The sequence below is a fragment of the Dermacentor albipictus genome, chromosome 10 (genome assembly GCF_038994185.2).
Source record: "Dermacentor albipictus isolate Rhodes 1998 colony chromosome 10, USDA_Dalb.pri_finalv2, whole genome shotgun sequence".
NCBI lineage: Eukaryota > Metazoa > Arthropoda > Arachnida > Ixodida > Ixodidae > Dermacentor > Dermacentor albipictus.
Window position 1 is genome coordinate 56,430,795 of NC_091830.1, and position 21,606 is coordinate 56,452,400.

General features: G+C 42.4%; 1 protein-coding gene across 2 annotated transcripts in view; it reads left to right on the forward strand.

Annotated features, from left to right (window-relative positions):
• The window catches only part of LOC139050396 (uncharacterized), a 151,918-nt gene that overhangs the window by 18,093 nt on the left and 112,219 nt on the right, over nt 1-21,606 (forward strand). For both annotated transcript variants that reach the window (XM_070526696.1, XM_070526697.1), the window contains exon 4: nt 19,153-19,171. In XM_070526696.1, coding sequence (XP_070382797.1) covers nt 19,153-19,171 — 19 coding nt within the window. The remainder of the gene's footprint in view (nt 1-19,152; nt 19,172-21,606) is intronic.

Sequence of the window (21,606 nt, forward strand, 5' to 3'; positions counted from 1 at the left end):
TTTTGAAATTGTAGACGGTAATTTTACAAGGTGTATGCACTTAGAACGAACTTCCAGAATGACACCAGTAACGAGACACATGCCATCAAACTGGCTGTAGAAATGCACTGCTGTAGCACTTACTTTTTTTTAACAGAACGCACTGTTATGCATTGAAGCACAAAAGTAACCGGAATGCCCATGCATTTCTCACATTTATGGAAAAATTTCGCAACTGGTGTCATCCTGGAAATTAATTTCAAGTGAATATGTCTTTCAAAATCACTGGCTACAATTTGCAAACTGAAATATGTGTCGTGATGGGATAAGTGAAATAATAAATTTATGAGAATCAGTTTAATGTTTCCATTTCTTGTGCTAGTAATGTCCACCTCTGAATAATCCAGCTCAAGAAAAAAATTATGCTACCTGGCACAGACAACTTAAAGATCTGTAAAACTGAAAAAGGATCACTGTACAATCCTTATTTGTTGCTTGAATGGTATGTGCCAATTTCGGTAAACGTTACATACTTCTGAAACATGGCAATCACAATAAGTGATGCTGATGGAAGCAATTTATTATGCTGCATTGCTGTTGCATGATCCAGTTGTGTTTTCCGCCATGATAACGTTCCTGCGCAGGTCATTCCATATCAAGCGACTTATTCATATTAACTACTTCAGATTTTTATATGAAAAAAAAACAGCTATTAGTGATGTGCTGGAATCAAAGTTACTCCTTGTGAGAGTTCCATTACAATTTTATTCACTGCCACAAAAAAACAACGAAAGAATTCCGAAAAAGATATGGTTTCATGCAAACATGAAAGGCACATCATGCCATTACCAGAGATCTTTCGTTGCATTTTAAATTTAAGCCGCCTTATACCTATTAATTTTACTCATGTATTTTAGAAAGCAATAAGTTATTTTTACAAAGTTATGTCAAATGCAGTTTTTATTGAACTCTGACAATGGCACAGATGCACTTGCAGGTATGCGATTCCATGCCGAATCGACCAGCGTTTTTTTGACAGCGCACATATAGCTGAAACATTACTATATGTTTACTAGAGTTCAAAACTCGTTACCCACTTTTATTTATTTTTGCCAGATATTTTGTAGCACTTTGGTGACAGTTTAGTTTTCCTGCTCAGCTGAGCTAGAGGACATCAATCAACATTCTTCTTCAAATGCACATTGTATTGATCGAGGCCTTCAAATGGTGTGCGTGGAAATACGGTGAAGTGATGCAACTGCCAAAATAGCCAATTTTTTAAATATTTGAATACTTCAATTGCTTTCGGCACCGGCAAAAATGAGGCAAATTGCAATCCGTTAGTTTTTTTTTTCGTAACGAAAATTCACAGGACAGAAATTAAATACAGAATGGTAGCCCAGGTGACATAGTATAGCAAAAAAATGTGAAGCTTTGAAGGTTCAGCTAATCGCCTGTAAAAAAAACAAATTTTAATCTTTTGCAAGAAGCTTCATGTTGAAGGAAAAAACAGCTTTCATGGTTGGCCAAAAAGTATGTGATACATTATTGGATAGCTCTACATGTCTGCTATGCATGTGTGAAGTTAAAAAAGGCATTATTTTTAAATGCGAGAAATTCTTTTTTGAAATTTTGTCAGCACCGACTTTTCTCGGATGTGCGCACTGCTTGCCGGCTGGGAATGCAGACCCCAAAGCTGGCTTCGTCTCCACACAGATGACAGAGAAGCGGTGTTAGTGTCTGCATTTTATTGCCAAGGGACACATGCTCTAACGCAACGAGGCTTGTGTTTGGTGTGGGCCAGGTAAACCATACAGCCATTACACATAAAATATCAATACGAGGTCTGTTAGAAAAGTATCCGACCTTTGGCTGAAGAAAAAAAAAACTGGGATAACTGGAGAGTTGGAAACCTAATCACTCTCAAAGTAGTCTCCTTGGGACTCCAGCCACTTGTCCCAGCGGTTCTGCCATTGTTAGAAGCATTCCGAGAAGGCCTCTTTCCGAATGGAGTTTAGCTCAGCTGTCGTTGCAGCCATAATGTCTTCTCTTGTCTGCAATTGTGCTTCTTTCAATGGCCGCTTGATTTTGGGAAATAGCCAGAAGCCGTAGGCGGCCATATAAGGAGAGTAAGGAGCCTGTCGAACTACAGGAGTCTGGTTTTTCGCCAAAAGAGTCTGAATCAAGTGCGAGAAAAGCATTGTCGTGATGGATGCGCCAATTTCCTGTTGACAACTTTGGTATCTTGCGCCACACAGCATCACATAGGCCATGGAGGACATCCCTGTAGTAGTCTTTAGTGATTGTTTGACCCTGTGGTGCGTACCCGTGGTGTACCACACTGCGGGAGTCAAAGAAAGCAGTCAGCAACACTTTAACGTTGATGCGCACTTAGCGGTCTTTGATTGGTGACGTGGAATGCTTCCACTGTAATGACTGGGATTTAGTTTCCCGGTCATAAACATACATCCAAGACTTGTCACCAGTGATTATGGTGTTCGTGAAGTTGAGGTCACTGTTTGTGGAATCCAGCATGTCTGTGAGACTTCAACACGAAGTTGCTTTTGCTCCACCATGAGCAGCTTGGGAACGAATTTCGGGGCAAATCTCTTCATGGCCAAATCTTCGGTGATAATGGAATGTGGATAAAATGTGCTGATGCCCACCTCTTCCACAATTTCTTGGATAGTCACACGACGGTCCCGCATCACCACAGGGTTCACTTAGGCAATGACCTGGTTATTTCGGCATATTGATGGCCGACTAGAGCGTGGCTCGCTCTCCACCGATGCGTGGTCGTCTTTAAACTGGTTGTACCACTCCTTAATCTGTGTGCTGCTCATAGCGCAGTCACCGAAAGCAGTCTGAATCTTCCGAATGGTTTCCACGTGGCTGTCGCCCAGTTTCTGGCAAAATTTGACGCAGTAGCACTGCTCCAGTCGCTCCGCCATTTTCCTTGCAATAAAAAAACGACGAGAGCACTGTGTACTACCTCATTCAAATGCTGCGTCCCAGCAATTCACGCTATTGGCAGGCGGGAAAAAATTCGTGCATGCGCGAAAAGGTTCAAGAGTGGCTGATGAAAACGCGCTTGTTTCATATTCATCAGGTGTCTGCAAAAAAAGTCAAATACTTTTCTAACAGACCTCATACGTATTAATATGTGAGGGAATCCTGCAGTGTTAAAAGATATCTTTCATGCAGTTTACAAAAAGAAATATTGGCTATTATGTAGACAGTAAATCCAGGAAGAGCGCTGATATTTTTCATACAAAGCATTTTAAAGGGCATGTCGCACTGCAATGCAACACAGAGGGAGCAGGACACTTCGTGCCCTGCTCCCTGGAGCCCAATGATGATGCAAGTAGAAAACACCTTCATAATTAAGACTGAAAACCTACATAAGTGTGAACAAATTCTTGTGGTGTTGTTTGCTACCACTGTTTCAGAGGCAGAACGTGTTCACCTATAAAAGTCATATTTGCCTTCTTCAGTCTGATGTGGTCAGACACCACTGGCGACCACTTTTTGCATTCATGTTAAAAAATTACAAGTTGAGACTGCAGCTGCAGCGCTTGACGTCACCTGCCTTCGCAATGATAAAAAAGGCAGTCAGTTTGTTGAGTAGTTTTTGTGGCTAATTATATTAACAATCTTTCCTTGCTAGCTGACATGGCTTCATATATTTATGCTATATTTATGCTGTATGTGTGATCCACAAATGAACATTAGAGAAAATAATTTATTGCACTTAAAGAATACCTTTTTGTTACTTGTCACATGCATAGCAGACATGTAGGGCTGTGTAACGATGGGCGACATACTTTTGTGCCAACCTCCAAAGCTAATTTTTTACCTTCAACACGAAGCTTCTTGCAAAAAATTGGAACTTTCAGTTTTTTTAGCTGATCAACTGAACCTACAAGGCTTGAAATATTTTGCAGCTATCCCAAGTCAACCAGTCTGATTTTATATTTATTTTGTGCCTTCTGTATTTCCCTACATTAGAAGAAAATTCAAACTTTGCAAATTTTGGCAGTCACACCACTTGTCTCTTGACATGAACATCATCTGAATATCTGGATCATACAATTTCCCTTTCAAAAGAAACGTGTATCAGTGCCTTCTAGCTTAGCTGGGCAAGAACAATAAATTTTTGCCAAAATTCAAAAAAATTTTTGCGAAGGAAAATAAATGGGGAGCAAGAGTTCGGAGTTTCAACTATATCTGTGATGGTCAAAAAAACGCTGGTTGGTTGCCCTGGAATGACTCAAGTGTATGTATGAAAGCAAATTTTCTCAAAAATGTTCTTATTGTACCTACTCAAAATCAAGCAAACTTGAAATGCTTTGCCATAGTGGAACAGTTCTTGACAAAATTGGGTGGTTTGGCATGAAATGACTTAAGATACTTAAAAAATATATTAATAAGGAAACACTATCCTTACTGGAACCATATCAAAAACTAACATAAAAATGTAGTGAACTATAACAAAGCACAGCACTTGTATTCTGGATTAGGCAATTCAATGTGGGCTTCTCAGGAGACTTGCATAATTAGCATAAATAAAATTAACATAAAAATGTCAAGGCATAGAAAGGCACAACATTTGTATGCTCATTTGAGAAATCCAAATTGAGCCCTTCAGGAGACTAACATAAAACATAAAAATGTCGAGAGTTACAAAAGCACAACACTTGTGTTTTGGTTTGAGCTGTCCAACTTGGGCTCTTGAGAGGCTATTGGTCCCATGCGAGAAGCGAGGCAAGAGTTCTTTACATAGGGCATGTTGGTACCAAGAAACTTGTGACACGTGAAGCCTGCAACAACAAGAAGCGAGAACAAGTTTTAAAAAGCAACTTCTACATGCAAAAGAATGGCATGCAATATGCCCTTGTTATAATGAAATTGATTTATGTATTTGTGTAGCTTAATTCCAACTTTCCACGGGTACAGCTTTGCAGCATGACCATTTAAATTGATTCTGTGTGGCACGGGACTCCACTAAGTGTCAAATGCAGGAAAGGGCAAAGAGGAACAAAACACTGTAGCAAAATAACTTTACGAATATCCTCAATGTCGAAGATGTGAACTTTGCTTGCTGAGAAACAAAATGGTGAAAAAAATTCATGTTGTTCATAAATAAACCTGAACTGACAATTAAATTATTTCTTGTAACTTTCATAATTAAAATGTGCAGCATTTAACTGTGCTTTTCCATGCTCCGAATACAATACTGTCATGTCACTACAATTGAGTGTAGCTTCATTTGAAGTTAGGTTTCCCGAGTTCACATGCAATCGGAATGTACTTCTCGCCTTACAATGACTTAGGACTTTCTACATTAAAGAAGACACTGCTTACAGCAAAGTATGTTTTCTGCCTCAACGATTGAATTACTGTTATAATGAGGATTCCATGTAGTTGTGCACCAAGCTGCTTAGCATGAAACATGCAGAATGTGACAGATACGAAGAAATGCTGTCTTTTAAGAGCCATATGCCATAGGACTGACTTATTTAACCCTTTTAGGGTTTACTGCCGTACATCTGTGGCTGTGACGGAACGTTCTGAAAAAATTTGCCGTTTCAGAACAAAGTGTTGCCTAGCATCCCACTGGAGGTGCTGCAACCTTCTGAGGCTTCTAGAAAATATTCTTAAAGTGCTGTCGCTCCATGGGTTTCTCCAAAACTGATTTTCACTTAGCTCCTTGGTGTCTGTCATTGCAGTAATTTGGGAGTGTTGCCACAAGTTTTTGTAAGTTTCATTACACAAAAAAATTATGCTGCTTTATCCTGCATAAAAAAATAAAACATCTAAAACTGCAAATACTGAAATGGTATTGCCACTTCATCGTTATTAAAAATATTATTTACCACTTCATTTTCTCGGAATGTCACTCTGAAGAACTTAAATCTGCAATAAAAATATTAAGAGTGCACGAAAAGTGATTTTTGAGGCTGAACCGAATAATGCTAGAAGCAAATCAAATAATGGATAGCTTCTGAATAATGAACAGCTGATATCACAAATAATGTAAGATGAGGCTCACAACCTAGTATTATTAATGTTTGCAAGTTTCTGTCATTGTTATGTTATGAAGAGCTGTTTATTAAATCACAAATGGAGCAGCAAAAGGTTTCTTCACATGCACAGGACTCTTCAGTAAGCATAAATGATTGCTGTACAGCCTCTAAAGTACAGCTACTTAAGTAATGTAGCCTGGTCTGCTATTCTTACAAGTTCTTACGTTTTATGTCTATACTATGTTATTGGACGTGAAAATTTACCGTACTTTGGCTCAAATTTCATGTTTTATTGGTGTTTCGAAATATTAGAATACTCACATTTACAAATAGTGACCATTCAAAGACTAAATTGAATAGGACACTATTCAATTCGAAAGTTTTGAGCATTTGCAAACCACAAAAAATATTAACTCCTAAATTAGAGAGGCATATTTCTCCCCAAAATGTGACCCTCAACGGGCTAAACGAGAGCGACAGAAAAGCCCATTCATCTTTTTGATTATTTTAAGCCCATAATCTACTTGGCAATGGTTCATAATAACCCTGTTAACAGGTAGGTGAAGTAAGGAAGCAGGAATCAATTCTAACAATTTCAGAATGGGAGTAGTGGACATGTCTGATGGACTGTAAGAAGCTTCATACATTAGGCCCCAAGAGCCTATTTTCAATTTATTGAAGTATATGGGGAAAAGCCACATAAATATTTTTTTTTCATATCTTAGAATACAAAGTGATAAAGTGTGCGTTAATAAATACGAGTCATAGGTTAAGTGCTTAGAATGAGTAAGCGCCCACTAAACGTAGTACTGTTGACAGCAATGCTTGCAACTCTGTCCATGTTGTTTCTTTGATTGAAACAACCAAAAGTAAATTGCCACACCACTCAGGTTCCCTCTGCTAAAAGGCTGCTGTATGGCATCACATGGACCTCCTTCAATATAGGAGCAACCTTAATTTGATGTGGTCTGTTAAAATTGGTGAATCTACTGTTTTACATCTCAGAACCTGGAAAGCTGTTTTGATTTCTGCAATTTGGTGAACGTGCTCCTGCTCGAGCTGAGCAGTAACCACACTTGAGCATAGCTTCTCCGCAATTCGTGTATTAGAATAACACTTTCAGGCTAATTAAACACGTCGTCCATGCCAATAGATTTGGAGCGTGCTTCACAGACAACTATTCCTTGCAATGACAGCCATGTAGCACTGCTAATGCGCCAATGCAGCTCATGTTATGTGGTGGAGCCACTAAAAACTTTCAGCAGTGAAGGCAGCTTTCAAATTTTAGAAGCATTAGTGTATGGCGGCATTACGCACTTATGATCATATGAACAGTCATTCCAAATAGTAGGCTATCGTAGCACACAACTGCACACACGGGCTACTTGAAAGTCGTTTGTTATGCCAATGGCAAGTTCATAATTTTAGAAAAAAATGTGAATGTAAAAATGCAACCAGAAAGGATATATGGTACTTGCCTATAACAGCACTGACCCTGGTGGGGTCAAGAGCCCTTTTTGCCCCTTGGTGTTATTTCCAAAGGCCAAATGGCCCATGAGCTCCTCCTCTGTGAACACATGGTGAAGCAAGGCCCTTGCAAACTTTCCTGGTCCACCACGGCAGGCCATGGTAAGCTGTGCCAGGATAACCTTCTCAATGTGCACTCCTTCAACCTATGTGAACCTGCACGTTTAAGTAAATGTTAGCAAAACAGTTTTAAGCCTTTCAAGCACATTCACACAACAGCCCTACTGCAAATAAATTTAAAAAGTACCTGTTGCAAATCAAGAATGCTAAAGTGGACTTCTTACAAGCTTCTTATGCTGTCCGGATGCCACGTTTCAGAAGAACAATCCAGCACAAACAAGAATAATAAACCAAAGTATCCAAACATCTAGTACTTGAAAAAGGGGAGTACCAGCGAAACACAAATGACACGCACACAAGGAAACGGCATTAGACACGGACTCCCTGTCTAACGCCTCTTCCGTGTGTGCGCGTCCTTTGTTTTGCTGGTACCCCCTTTTTCAAGTTCATCATGCACCAACTGGCCCAAGAGCTTGAGCTAATGCACATCTAGTACTATTTATTGTGATTACCATTCTTAGGATACTTCATATTTTCAGGTCTCTATTTTCCCATCCATTTGTGTCAATAGGTAGCCCATGGTCTAATGGGGAGATTGGGCTGCTATGTTGAGGGCAGAGTTCAAAATCAACCGTCAGAACAGCTTGGGTGACTGGTTATGCGACCCTGGGCATATGCCACTTTTCAATGAATCTCTTTCCCGCTATCTTGGGCAACTGCTGCTGCTTGTGTTGGCAAGCAGCATTAGGAGCTCGAAGAGGGACATGATTGTCAATCATTACTAAGATTACCACTACACATCATGTTCACTTGCTGTGCTCCAGATGTAATGTGTGAGGATTCCACTCCACTGTATGAAATGTACATAAGTTGCAAGGACAGTATGTGCCAACCACCACCTCAATTAAATTAATCGACTCGCAAAGCACAGGCTGCACAAGATCACGGAGTGAACTCAGAAGTTTGTGGACAGTCAGTTGATGTCCATGTCAGAGACTTCTAGGGAGACTCGGTCATTTCCTCGATGTGCATCATCGTGCCGTCACACATTGTATTACAATTCTGTCTGTCTTGTTGTACCACCGTTCTAATAGTCATCACGTATCACCACAATTCAATATATAAATAGACACTTATATCTACTGTTTATTTAATCTTTATGGAGAATACTTTGAGCATGAGTTTTTGCAGAGATCATGAATTCTACAGCTTAAAGGAGCACTAAAGAAATATAAATTAATTAAATTCTGGCATTTTAAGTGCCAAAATGACAATCTGATGTTTAGGCACGCCATAGTGGGGAACTCTGGACTAATTTTTACTAAATTAGGCTGCAAGGTACCTGGGCAGTTTTGTATTTACCCTCCATCAAAATGCGGTTGTTTGATCCTGTGACCTCGTGCTTAGCGGAGCTGTGCCAACACCCCTAAGCAACTACGGCATGAAAGCACTATAGAGAAAAATTATTTTAGATGTGTCTGTACATGACCTTCCTACAATTCAAGAGATTCACTCATACCGTGACAAGAGGCCGAGTAAACTGTAAAAGCAGCAAGAGGAAAGATTGGTGGCAGTGCTGCCTTGAAGTTACCACACCCGCTTGCTGTGACGTCATGGATTTAGATGACGTCTGTTCAGGTGTAGCAATTTTTTTTACAAATAAAGATGTTCTTCATCATATTCCAAAAACCCAAATAAAAAGCGTCGGGAACATTTACAGAACCAATACAACCAAAGTATGAAAAAATACTTGGAATCCATGATGTGACAATGAGGTGTCAGCACGAAGATTTCGGGGCGATACTCAGAAAATTAAACTTTGAGCTTTATTTTCTCTAATAATCAAGCAACTACCAAGAAATTTACAGAAGTAGTTATTTAAGACGATGCTTTATTTAAAATTCATTTAGGGTGTCATTAGTGTCCCCTTAATACAAAACAAGGAATGCACTTGGCTGCGTAATAGGTTAACATGCATCACTGGTTCTCATTAAGGTAGGATTATCAGTATAGCAAAGGGCATGCACTGGCTGCTCCAGAGGGGAGCCCTTCCACTTCCCCTCAACCTTCCAATTTCCAATTTATGAGCAGTGATGCAATTTCTGTATCTTAACAAGACATAATGCCAAGATAGAGCATGTGGTGACCGGCACTTCGCACCATCCAGCTCGGCATCAATCTTTTTGGAATTTGGCCCTTGGAATGCAGAAAGCCCCGATCATTGCTCGTTCTTCAGCCAACTTTCTCGAAGGGTGCTGCTGTTCTGGTTTGATATATCTAGCAGTGCACTGCTGTATGACATAGGCCATTATACCTTCATTCTGGTAAAACTATAAAGATGTTCACTCATGTAGACCACTAATGTCCACACTAAGTTTCATATCAGGCATATACACTGAAAAAGACACATTCTGCGTTTAATATGTTCACAAGTGACACTGAATTCACTCCCAGTCCCGGTGCAGTTGTTAAGTCTTTCAGCTGAGTGCTTAAAGGCACCATGTCTCCTAATGAAGGCACTCTGCAACAATTGATCACTGGAGCAAATGCCTTGCAGTTGTATCAGCAATGTTTTTTTCCTGCTTCCTGCAATACATTTTCACGGCATCACTGTATTTGATCATGGCGACGCTACAAAATGGATGACCAAAGAATTCACTTTAGCATGCCAGCTTGGGCGTCTCCCAGCTCACTTTGAATCTGAAAAAAGATGTCAGTATTAAAGCGTGAAGCCACGATGCAGCAAAAGCGACAATCAAAAGAGCTACATGGACCATTAGGCTGACATAAATGGACGGATACAAATGACTAGTCATCGAATACACGAAAGTGTGGCTGCTCTTGCCAATGGCAGTGTGAGCTTGTCAAATAATTTATTTCACATTCCTCTACTTATATTAAAAATTATTTCCACGCATCTACTTAACTGTTATGGCCACATATTAAAGGCAGCTCCTTCATATAAGGCCCCAGTGTTACATTCTTTTACTCCCCATCTACCTGATGCTACTGAAGTTTTGCTTACACTCAAAGAAAGAATTTCACAGACCTGCTCTTTCGACAAAAAACATTATTCCAAGCTTGTGGCAAAGCGTCGTCATTTAGTTCACAACGATGCGCTCCCCTTTCAATCTGCTCACTGTGTAGTGCTCGGATTCAAAGCAAAAATGGCTTTTCGACATAACTAGCTACTTCTATGGTCACAAGAAACAATGCTAATTATTTATGTTTAGGTTGCCGATAACATATACATATATACAAACATATACAAACACAGTGGGACGACAAGGCAGATATGCCAGGCATTTATCTCGTTCCTTTACTGATTTTAAAACTTTGTTACATCAATCAGTTACTAAAGTGCGAAAAGCTGAAATTTCACGCTGTTACATTTCTTTAATGTTATATCCCAGTAAAGTAGGACCTGGAGTGCCATGAAATCTGCCTTTCCGTGAATGCAGAGCACCTACGCGAAGCCGTTTGGGCGAAGCACTCGATGGCACCGAACGGAGAAGATAAAAAAATTACCGACGATTACGTTACTTCCTAATGCGAAATTTGAGCGCAGCAAATAAGCTGTTTCACCTTTTCGATAGATTGAGGCAAAGAAATCGAGCAACACATGTATGCGCTATCACAGAATTTTTTTTTATTTTTCACACGTATTCCTTTAACAAAGACTCCACTAACAGTTCTTGACAGTCATGAAGGAAGCTTTGTGGTCGGAGAAATATACTGATATATGTTCGACTTGGTACACCAATGCTTGATTCTCAAAGACGAGATCTATACAAGTGCCTCGCGAGGTTGTCACAGCCGTGGGACGCGTTACGAGCGAGAGGAACGGGATGTTCTCCCGCATAAGTGTTAGGAAATTGCTGTTTGTCTTTATGTCAACATTAAAGTCCCCCACTACTAACATCGGTGTGGATCGATGGACGGTTAATGCGAGCTGCAGGAGGTGCACGACGTCTTTCGTGAGTGCGGTAGGGGCGAAGTAGGCAGCTACTACCAGCAAGCCGTTGGGCAACTTTGCGGCGCACAGTTCGCCAACTTCAAAGTTCGAGCCGGCGCTTTGACAACCGGAAACTCGCAGGAAGAGGTGGGAAGGGGGCGGCGTGTACACCCAGCGGCAAACGATGGGGGCAGAAGCGCGTGCAGCAAGCGGACAACACGATAAAGGGAGGAGGGAAGAGATAGCAGCGACTGACTGATGCCGCTGACGCCGATAGTGAATCAACCCCAGCTGCGGAGTTGGTTTCAGGGACAACGCCGCCGATGCCGACACAAACAATATGATACCCTCGCTTCCGCAGCGCTAAGAACCAGGGGGGGGGGGACCCTTTCCTCTTCTTTCTGCATGGCGGCGACGGCGTTCTATGCAGTCACGTTACCTTCACTCTCTAGCGGCGTCAGCGGCATCCAGCGGTATCAGTCGGTCGCTGCTAGCGCTGGGAGGATGAAAGCGGGGCGGAGCTGGTTACGAGGCCGACGACGACGACGACGACGACGACGCGAAACCCAGGAACGGACGCCAAAGAGCTGCGCTCTAAAAAAGAAAGTTGAATGCGCGCTAACAGGTGGAAAACAAAACACACGCGGTCGGCAAGGCGTATAACTCGGTGATTTCGCAGCACTCTGTGGCATCACCCCTATTGTATGTCACGTATCGCATAGAATCGCGTGTACACACTTGAAATTTTTTGTTATTGCGAGACAGCCTCCTCTGTGTTTTCCGGTCGCGCGAACGTCGGCCGCACGGCGTGACAGATAGTGGCGTTGAAGCACCGCGGTGTCACTCGATCCTGAAGGGAACAGCGCAACAGAATACATTTTCGCTGATCCTACCGCCACCCCCCCCCTTGTTGCTACAGCTCACTCACACGCCTTGTACTAGCGTGGCGCAAACGAAATATCTTCGATTACAGTACAGATCGGATGGTTTCAGGTAGCATTGTTATGCGCTCATTAATAAGGCTAACTCAATCGGTGCTCGAACACCGTATCAGAAATCATGGCGTACAACAGCCCTGTTTTAGCTGGCACCACATAGCTGCCTTACGTCACCACAAGCGGAGAGTAAAGTTAAACCAGGACAAAGCTCCACGTTATATATCACAAATCTAGTGCTGTACAACCAATTCTCGCAACGGAAGGATAGTGCTAGGAATGAAAACTAGAAAAGAGGCCCGCGGAAAACACGCACAGGCGCTGAACTCATTTCCGGGCTCCCGTACACCGCTTCGCAATGGACGAACAAGGGGAATTCGAAACATCAACTCACCTTTGATGACGCTGAGTCGGAGGCGATCATGGCGATCTTCGAGGCAACAAGCCCATAAAAAGCGAGCAACACGCAGGAATATTCCAAAGATGTCACAGCGAAGCACACAAAGAACGCAGAAAAGCAGGAAGCTTTCAAGCGAACAGCGTACACGAACTCGCCGGAATGCTCCAAGCATCAACACCGCAAACGCGCAATCATACATGTACACTCATACAAATACACGCTTATATTATCATAAATTGTACTATTTGATAACAAATTCTGTGATGTCATGTTATTACAGAGCAATTGTTGCGCTTTGCATGTGTATGAAAGTTTTTTGCTTCACTTCTTTGATGAACTACTTTCTTTGGCGCAGTAACGCGGTGCACCGGCCGGAGCTAATGGAGTGCGCGAAAAAAGGCGCCAAATTCAAACGTCGCAAACGCGGTGCTAATTTGTGCGCGCACAGTTTTCGTCGTTTGGATTTAAAAAAAAAGTAATGCGTGCCGCAACCATGCGAACTGAACTATTGACCAGAAAAGTACAGAAACGTCGCTGTTTGTGCTTCTTATTTCGACGTCACAGCAAACTGCAGGCGGTCTGTCGTCCCATTCTTTTAAACATTTGTGTGTGTGCTTCTGCGCTGTGCGATTTGTCACCGAGAACGTATAGCAGCGCAGATTCTGCTTGGTGGCCGAGCAGATTCCCAACACATTCGCCAGCACCCCGTCTACGTCACAGAAAAGAATGTGGCCTCCATGTGAAATATGAGCACGATGACATACATATCAGCCAAGCTTTTCGTTTCGTTCTGTGCGTGCTAACGGGTAACATCTAAGCGATACGCACTCTGTAAAAACGATGTTCACTCCTTTATCCGCCGCACCCGCCGTGGTGGCATAGTGGCCTGAGGTGGTGCGCTAATAACCCGAGTGCTTGGGATCTAATGCCGGTCGGGGTGGCTGCATTTCGATGGAGGTGAAATGCAAGAACGTCCGTGTACTGTGCGTTCGGTGCAGGTTAAAGGACCCCAGATGGTGAAAATAAATATGGAGTTTCTTACTACGGTGCGGCTCATAATCAAAGCGTGGATCTGGTACGTCAAACCCCAGACTTGAACTTTGTTAACGTTCTCCGCCACCTTGACCATATTTAACATGGAGGCATACAATGCCGTTTCCTAACACACAGCCAGGGCACTGGCCCCTTATAATGGACGCCGATGGAAATGCAGGATGCGTCCAGTCATCGGTTGTTTGTCACTGCTAGTAGAGACGCTTGTCTTCTCAAACTGCATATATATATATATATATATGCAAGGTGTTTCTTCCTGCTAACTTTAGGCCGAGTGTAAACTCTATGCATTCTATGACGACGCGACTAAATGCATGTTGCTCCCTTTGGTACGTAGCGTGTCGCGCTATTTCTGTGTTTTGCTTAATTAGCTAATTAGTCAAGGATAATTAACCAACTTCTGAAGCAAGGAAGTTAGGAAAAAAATTCCAATTAGCAAGTTGCAGAGCAGTTGGCAACACGTACGAATAAACCGTTTCTGTCTTTCAATGTGTTAAGCATTAGTGTTTTTCAGCTTACTGCGTATGCTCGCGAAATACAAAAAGCACCACATGACATGCCCGCCTGCGAGTCGTGATTGCACTGCTCCTAAGCCTTCCGCGCACAAACGAAAACATACCATTTAACCGGTGTGAACACTCGTCTGCTTGTCGCCATCATGAACCGCAGCGAGGGAAGCACGTCGCTGGCGTCAATTATAATACCTCAGCCAACGCCTTCGTCACTGCCCTGTCGCCTTTTAAGCGGCAGCACACCCTGCTCGATGGTATGCTCGTTTGAGAGCGCTGCAAGCACGGCGCGCAAGCGGGTATGTCAGGTGATATTTTTTGTATTTCGCGGGCATCCGCAGTAAGCTGAAAAACAATAACACTTAATAGATAGAAAGTTAGAAATGGCCTAATCGGACGTTTTACAAAGTGCTCTAGAACTTTCTAATTGGAATTTTTCGCCTAACTTTGTTCCTTCAGAATGGCTAATTTTCTTGACTAATTAACTGCTTAGTAAAAATACAAGAACAGCGTAACACATACAAGAATGAGCAACATGCATTTGATCACATCGTCTTATGGTGCATCGGCATATTTTTAAACTCTGAGTAAAGTTAGCTGAAACACGTGTATATACATCTATGGTTCAAGTAACGTGAAACAACACCCTGTATATATGCAATGGTGACAAGTGATCAGTAAAGCAACATATATATGCAAAAAACGCACACATACGTATGTTCGTGTGTTTTTCACATATACTTCGAAACTCAATATTGCTCGTGACTCAATCTTATTCAACAATAAGTTAACAACATTTAGTAAACGACTTTATTGTTGAAAACTACTCAACAATGGTTCAATACTCAATACTATTCAACAATATGTCAAGAGAATTTAGTCAACGACTTTATTGTTGAAAATTACTCAACATTGGCTCAATAATAGTCAATACTATTCAACAATATATCAACAGAATTTAGTCAACGACTTTATTGTTGGAAACTACTCAACAATGTCTCAATAATACTCAATACTATTCAATGATATATCAAAAGAATTTAGTCAACGACTTTATTGTTGAAAATTACTCAACAATGGCTCAATAATACTCAACACTATTCAACAATATACCAACAGAATTTAGTCAACGACTTTTTTGTTGTGAACTGCCCAACAACTTTACTGTTGAATTATTGCTCTGTGGTTTCAACATTTGTTGATGTATTGTTGAAAGGCTATTGAGTCAACAATTCGTCAACAATATGCCAACAACATTTCAACAGTCATTTTCATAAGGGAGCAAGAACCGCATTCTTCGGAAACAATAACGACCGCCATGGCAAGGCTGCTCACATTGCCTAGAGCTTACTGCCGCTGAGGGCCATCTTCGGTTTACACTTACACTTACACTTTACACTTAGTTTACACTTCCCGCGTAGTTGCATCATTAGTGGGGGCAATCGCGCAACATCGGAGGCGGAGTTTGGCGAAATTGTGCGCAAGGTGCTATGGATGTGATTTTGGGAATAGTTCGATCATTCTCATCTTCTGGGGCAGAATATTCCAATTACCTGTCCTAGTAGCCTATAGAGAAATATCTTGAATATCGGATCTTTCGTACCGTAGAGTGTATATGCCGACTGGTGTGTGCTCAGACATGTAGTGAGATCAGAAACGCGAAGAGCTCCGACATGAAATGTGCTCTATATTCATGGAGAGTTGTCAATTATAACTTTTATATATGTGAAATAATCTGGTCACTTATTTTCTTCAACTTCGCGACCTAATCCGCTCACCAACAGGCGACTCTCGATAATAGAGGCGGACAACGACATGGGTCCTCTAAGCCAGCTTAGTGCGCCGATCAGGTAGAGCCCAGATCAGCTACCATGTTCTAGATGCTGCGGTGGTGTATGCCAAACACTTTGTGACACCTGTGTACGAATCGCGAGCTCCAGAACCGGAACCCCACAGAACCCAGTCATCACCGCTAGAGTGCTCTCCTTATACTCGTCTTGCTGCCGAAACTGACCCACAGACATTGTGCGTTTTAATTGGACGTTGGGTTACGTGTTATATTTTAGAGCGCAGCTCTTTGGCGTCCGTTCCTGGGTTTCGCGTTGTCGTCGGCGTTGTCGTCGGCGTTGTCGTCGGCGTTGTCGGCGTTGTCGTCGGCCTCGTAACCAGCTCGCCGACGAATCTGCTGCTCCGCCGCCGCGCATGCGCGCTGTCGGCTCTCCGGGCGAGGGAGGATGATGGAAGGGAGGAGGAGAGACTGTGGAGGAGGGCTGGCTACACAAATGGCTCTTTGGCGTCCGTTCCTGGGTTTCGCGTCGTCGTCGGCCTCGTAACCAGCTCGCCGACGAATCTGCTCCGCCGCCGCGCATGCGCGCTGTCGGCTCTCCGGGCGAGAGGATGATGGAAGGGAGGAGGAGAGACAGTGGAGGAGGGCTGGCTACACAAATGGCTCTTTGGCGTCCGTTCCTGGGTTTCGCGTCGGCGTTGTCGTCGGCCTCGCAACCAGCTCCGCCCCCCTTTCATCCCCCCAGCGCTAGCAGCGACCGACTGAGACCGCTTTCGTGAGTCCGCTACCGCACTCACGAAAGACGTCGTGCACTTCCTGCAACTCGAATTAACCGTCCATCGATCCACACCGATGTTAGTAGTGGGGGACTTTAATGTTGACATAAAGACAAACAGCAATTTCCTAACACTTATGCGGGAGAACATCCCGTTCCTCTCGCTCGTAACGCGTCCCACGGCTGTGACAACCTCGCGAGGCACTTGTATAGATCTCGTCTTTGAGAATCAAGCATTAGTGTACCAAGTCGAACATATATCAGTCTATTTCTCCGACCACAAAGCTTCCTTCATGACTGTCAAGAACTGTTGGTGGAGTCTTTGTTAAACGAATACGTGTGAAAAATAAAAAAAAATTCTGCGATAGCGCATACATGTGTTGCTCGATTTCTTTGCCTCAATCTATCGAAAAGGTGAAACAGCTTATTTGCTGCGCTCAAATTTCGCATTAGGAAGTAACGTAATCGTCGGTAATTTTTTCTCGGATCATTGACGCGAAGTCATACCGAGGGTTGATTATGGGACATGTTCGCGACGACCGCGGAAGTACCGCGGAAGTAGGTGGTCAATACGCTGCAAAAACCCCTTCTTTGGTGACAGTACTCGCTAGGTCAGGCACCTAATCCATCCATGCTATAAAGAAGCGCTTTCGTTAGCACCGTACTCATCAGTAACTTTTTAGTGAGATGGCAATTTTATGGATTCTTCAAGTGAATTTTTGGCTTTATCGTCGGCGTCGGTGTCACCGTTGGCGTGGCATGCCGCAAAAGACAAATGGAAAAACATCAAGACCGCGCTCACTACGCTGTCGGAGCGAGTGAAGCGTGCGACGGTAAGGCGACTAATGGCTCAATATGCACGCTAGAAAGGAGGGTGAGGACGAAGCACGCCGATTTTCATCTTGAAAGCTACCTTCGATGGCTACAGAGTCTGAACACGCCTAGGGCTGATGGTCTCTTGTGCGTTGCGTTCTCGCTTGTGACTTCTCGTTGCAGACAGACGCAGCACGAAGGGCAATACGCTCGCTCCTGCTGCCGCTTTTCCTCAGACCTGTGGTTTGACAGTGAGTTTCGTCGTCATTGAGTGGGATGCGTTCATGTTTGCGCTCATGCGCGAGTGACATCATAATAATTTAGTTAAGAAATGTTTGCAAGTTTAGGTGGCCCATAAAACTACCATTGATACTTCGTGTAGCGAATGAAGATGTATTCGTAATCCGGTGCTTCGCCTTTCGGTCTAAACTGTGACATACTCGTGTTAACACCGTGTCCATCTGGTAATTTATAAACGCACGGCGTATTCAATAGCGGCTGCTCCCAATGTGGCTTAACACCAACGGAGTCTTTTGCGCTTATCTGCGATCACCTGGCGAAGAAGGCGAAATCGCACTTTTGGTTTATGTCAGAAAGGTTGTTGCGATACCATAATTCTCTATTTTTGACAATTTAGTGCCTTTTGTAGGTACCGGGATGTCGGATGAAGCATCTTCCAAATAACACCGTTGCAAGGAGCCATGATAAATGACTGTAGTGACGTATATCGAAACAAGTCGCGCTTTGAAATGGTGCAACTCCCCGAGTACGGGTACGTACATGTAGGACAGCCATTACCCGGAAAGGGGCAATTTATCATCTCAGCATATTTGTTCAGTTCAAGTATTGAGCAGAAAACTCCTTCCCTGTTATTGATTCCTGTTATTGCCCAAGGATGCGGTTTAAATCTGTTGGCGTGCCATTATATCATGTACGTGCTGTATTTTCTACACCAGTGTCGCGGCTGATTGTCTTGAGAGAAAGAAACGCTTGATAGTTCTCGGACAGAGTTGGTGTACGAGGTGTAAGACTTTTGGTGTAAGGTGGTTCTGCTTTCCTTGCTTGCTGCCTTTCGCTTTATTTGCATATCGTGGCGCGTCTAAATTGTCACTGAAGAAAGGAGTGCTACAAAAGCTTATAGGCCAGTATTAAATTTTGAACAAATTGAATCAGAAATTATTATCCTTTCCTGGAAATATCCAACTGTGCTTCAAGTGCACCATCCAAGAGTACGAAAGCATATATATCAACATAGGCTGGGAGGATGTTCGTCCTATATGGCCATTCGCAAAGATTTCTTGAAGATTAATTTTAGTCCTTTTTTCTGTTTTCAGCTGCCGAAACCGATAACAGGTAAGTGTCCAGGTTTTCTTATCTTTTATTGTGGTATGGAAGTTTAGAGAACGTACCCAGACTTTTCAAAAACACCTTATGAGATGCGTTATAATATAAGATTACTAATTCCGCTTTTATGAATAGAATGGCCGTGCTTACACTTACGGAATCCCATGTGCTACAACCATGTCTCATATCCATAAAAAGCCAACAGATAATAAAGCCACTGAACGCATAGAGGAAGTAATTTGCTAATTTAGTTAAGTGTGGGTAATGATAAGGAAAGCGAAATGAACCTAAAAGAAAAGCATTTAGCCACCAGCGGGAGCATCATGCGCGTGATTGAATACCAATTGTGCGACGGCAGCGGCTAGAAGGAGCTTGTAAATAAATGGTGGTGGGTTTAGCTCTTACAAGAGGCAAGTTGTTTTTACAGCTAAGCTGTATACCTCTACCCCTCGATGCATCTATCGAGTACATGGGGAAAATGTGGGCCGATCCGCGATTGAGGTGAAGCAGATTGAGGCAAGTCCACCCTAATAATATTAACATTAAATCATATTCGAAAAATAAATCAATCAATATGCATTGTTGCAAGGGGATGGGAATACTGAAATTCTTTTTGAACAGCACATAGACTCACGAGCAGGAGGCATTGCCATATAAGGAAGGCACAAGATGTATGTACATTCGTACACCTTTTATTCACAAGAGGACAGTGCCACCGACCGTGGGAATGGCTGTGCCGTACAAAAGAAACGCGTATTTGTGGTATCCACTGTGTGTATATCTCGAGGCACACCAAAGAATGAATGATATTGAGAAGTTCATAACGACGCACCTTGCATATATTAGCCGTGATGACGCTACTCCTGTAGGCATCATTGGACATTTCAATGCAGACATATAAAAACCAGACAAGACATGGTTCTCTCAATTTGTAATAGAAGAGTTTGATTTAAAGTGCTGTCACTTTAAGCGATGTCACTCAGCAACTCAACAATTTTCGTGCATAGATTTACCTTTCGTCGAGAATATGTCTTAGCTAGTAACCAAGGCGATCAGTGTATATCTCAAGAATCACAAAGCAAGCATCGCTACCAATACGAAATGATGAAAATAAGTACAGGTTCCCTCGTCTAACCCTGTGAGGTGTTTTACAGCTTTGCTGGTGCTCCACCTTAACACTGTTCAGTGGCTCCTCAATTTTTCTCCACTTGCATTTCCCTGCAATTTACTTTTTTAATTACTTCATCTATAACACTAAATAAGTTCCCTTAAGCTCCTAGCTTCAATATTTGCTGGTTTGGTATGGTTGGGCATACCGAAAATCGGCTTTCGCAATTCCTTATTGCCAGGTTCAGCCTTGCGTCTTGCCTTCGTAGAAGTGCTAGATTTATGACGGAAAAATCCTCCTAAAACGGAGATTTAAAAAGAAGCTCGTTACATAAACGTTTACCAATACGCCCAATCGACAGCTATTTCAGGTGCTGCATTGCGACCGTAGCAAAACATGGAGAGCATTTTTATCTTGCATTTCGATGGAAATGCTACTAGCTTTTCAGTGTGTAGAGAACTCATTGCTCTGTTTACACCTCACTCAGCAGCACGCAAAACTAAAAAAAAATTGCGTGTTTCCGTGTACAATATTGCCAGCGCAGGTAGTCGCATTGCATTTCCTTTATAAATAAAACACCTGGTCTGTTAAACGTAAAGATTCCTTACGCTCTAGTGTGTTCTCTTATTATGAACGACTACACATGGCCGGCCAATTGGCAATAACGTATACGGAGCGCCACATGAACCACCGATAAACCTAGACAAAGAAATGGAACTAGAATAGAATAAATATAGTATTCCAGTCATGATTTCGGAATAACTTACATTCTAACATTTGATGCTTGCGTTCGTTTCCTCCACAGATATGTGAATTGACTTGCACTCTGTGTATCCCTGGATGAGGCTGCTCACATAAAAACGATTGTGAAAATGTTCACTTATATAACAGCGCATATAGTTTTTCTTTTTTGCAGCGGTAATAAGCACAAGTGTCTTTCTTGCATCATCCAACCTCAATTACAGAACGTAGTTAGACTTCTTTTGGCCTTTCATGTCACTCGATTAGTGTCGATTTTAGGAAATATACTTGTAATGTAGGGTTCTCCCCACCCAGGACCTCGGGAAAATTGTTGGGCCACAATGCAGCAGTTCTAGCACGTTAAAAAACGAACGGTAGAAAAGCTCGTAGTGTTATAAAATTTCCAAACTAATTTCAAATTACTTTTACAGGGTCCCACTGAAACATTATAGGACTCGCATAGCTAGGATGAGAAATCAAGCTACCATCCTAATAGGCTGAACTAGAAACTACTGAGGATATTCTCATTGTTTAGAATATTTTTTGTACCAATTTGTTTACTTCAATAATTTTATTTCAACGCTTGGTTAAGATC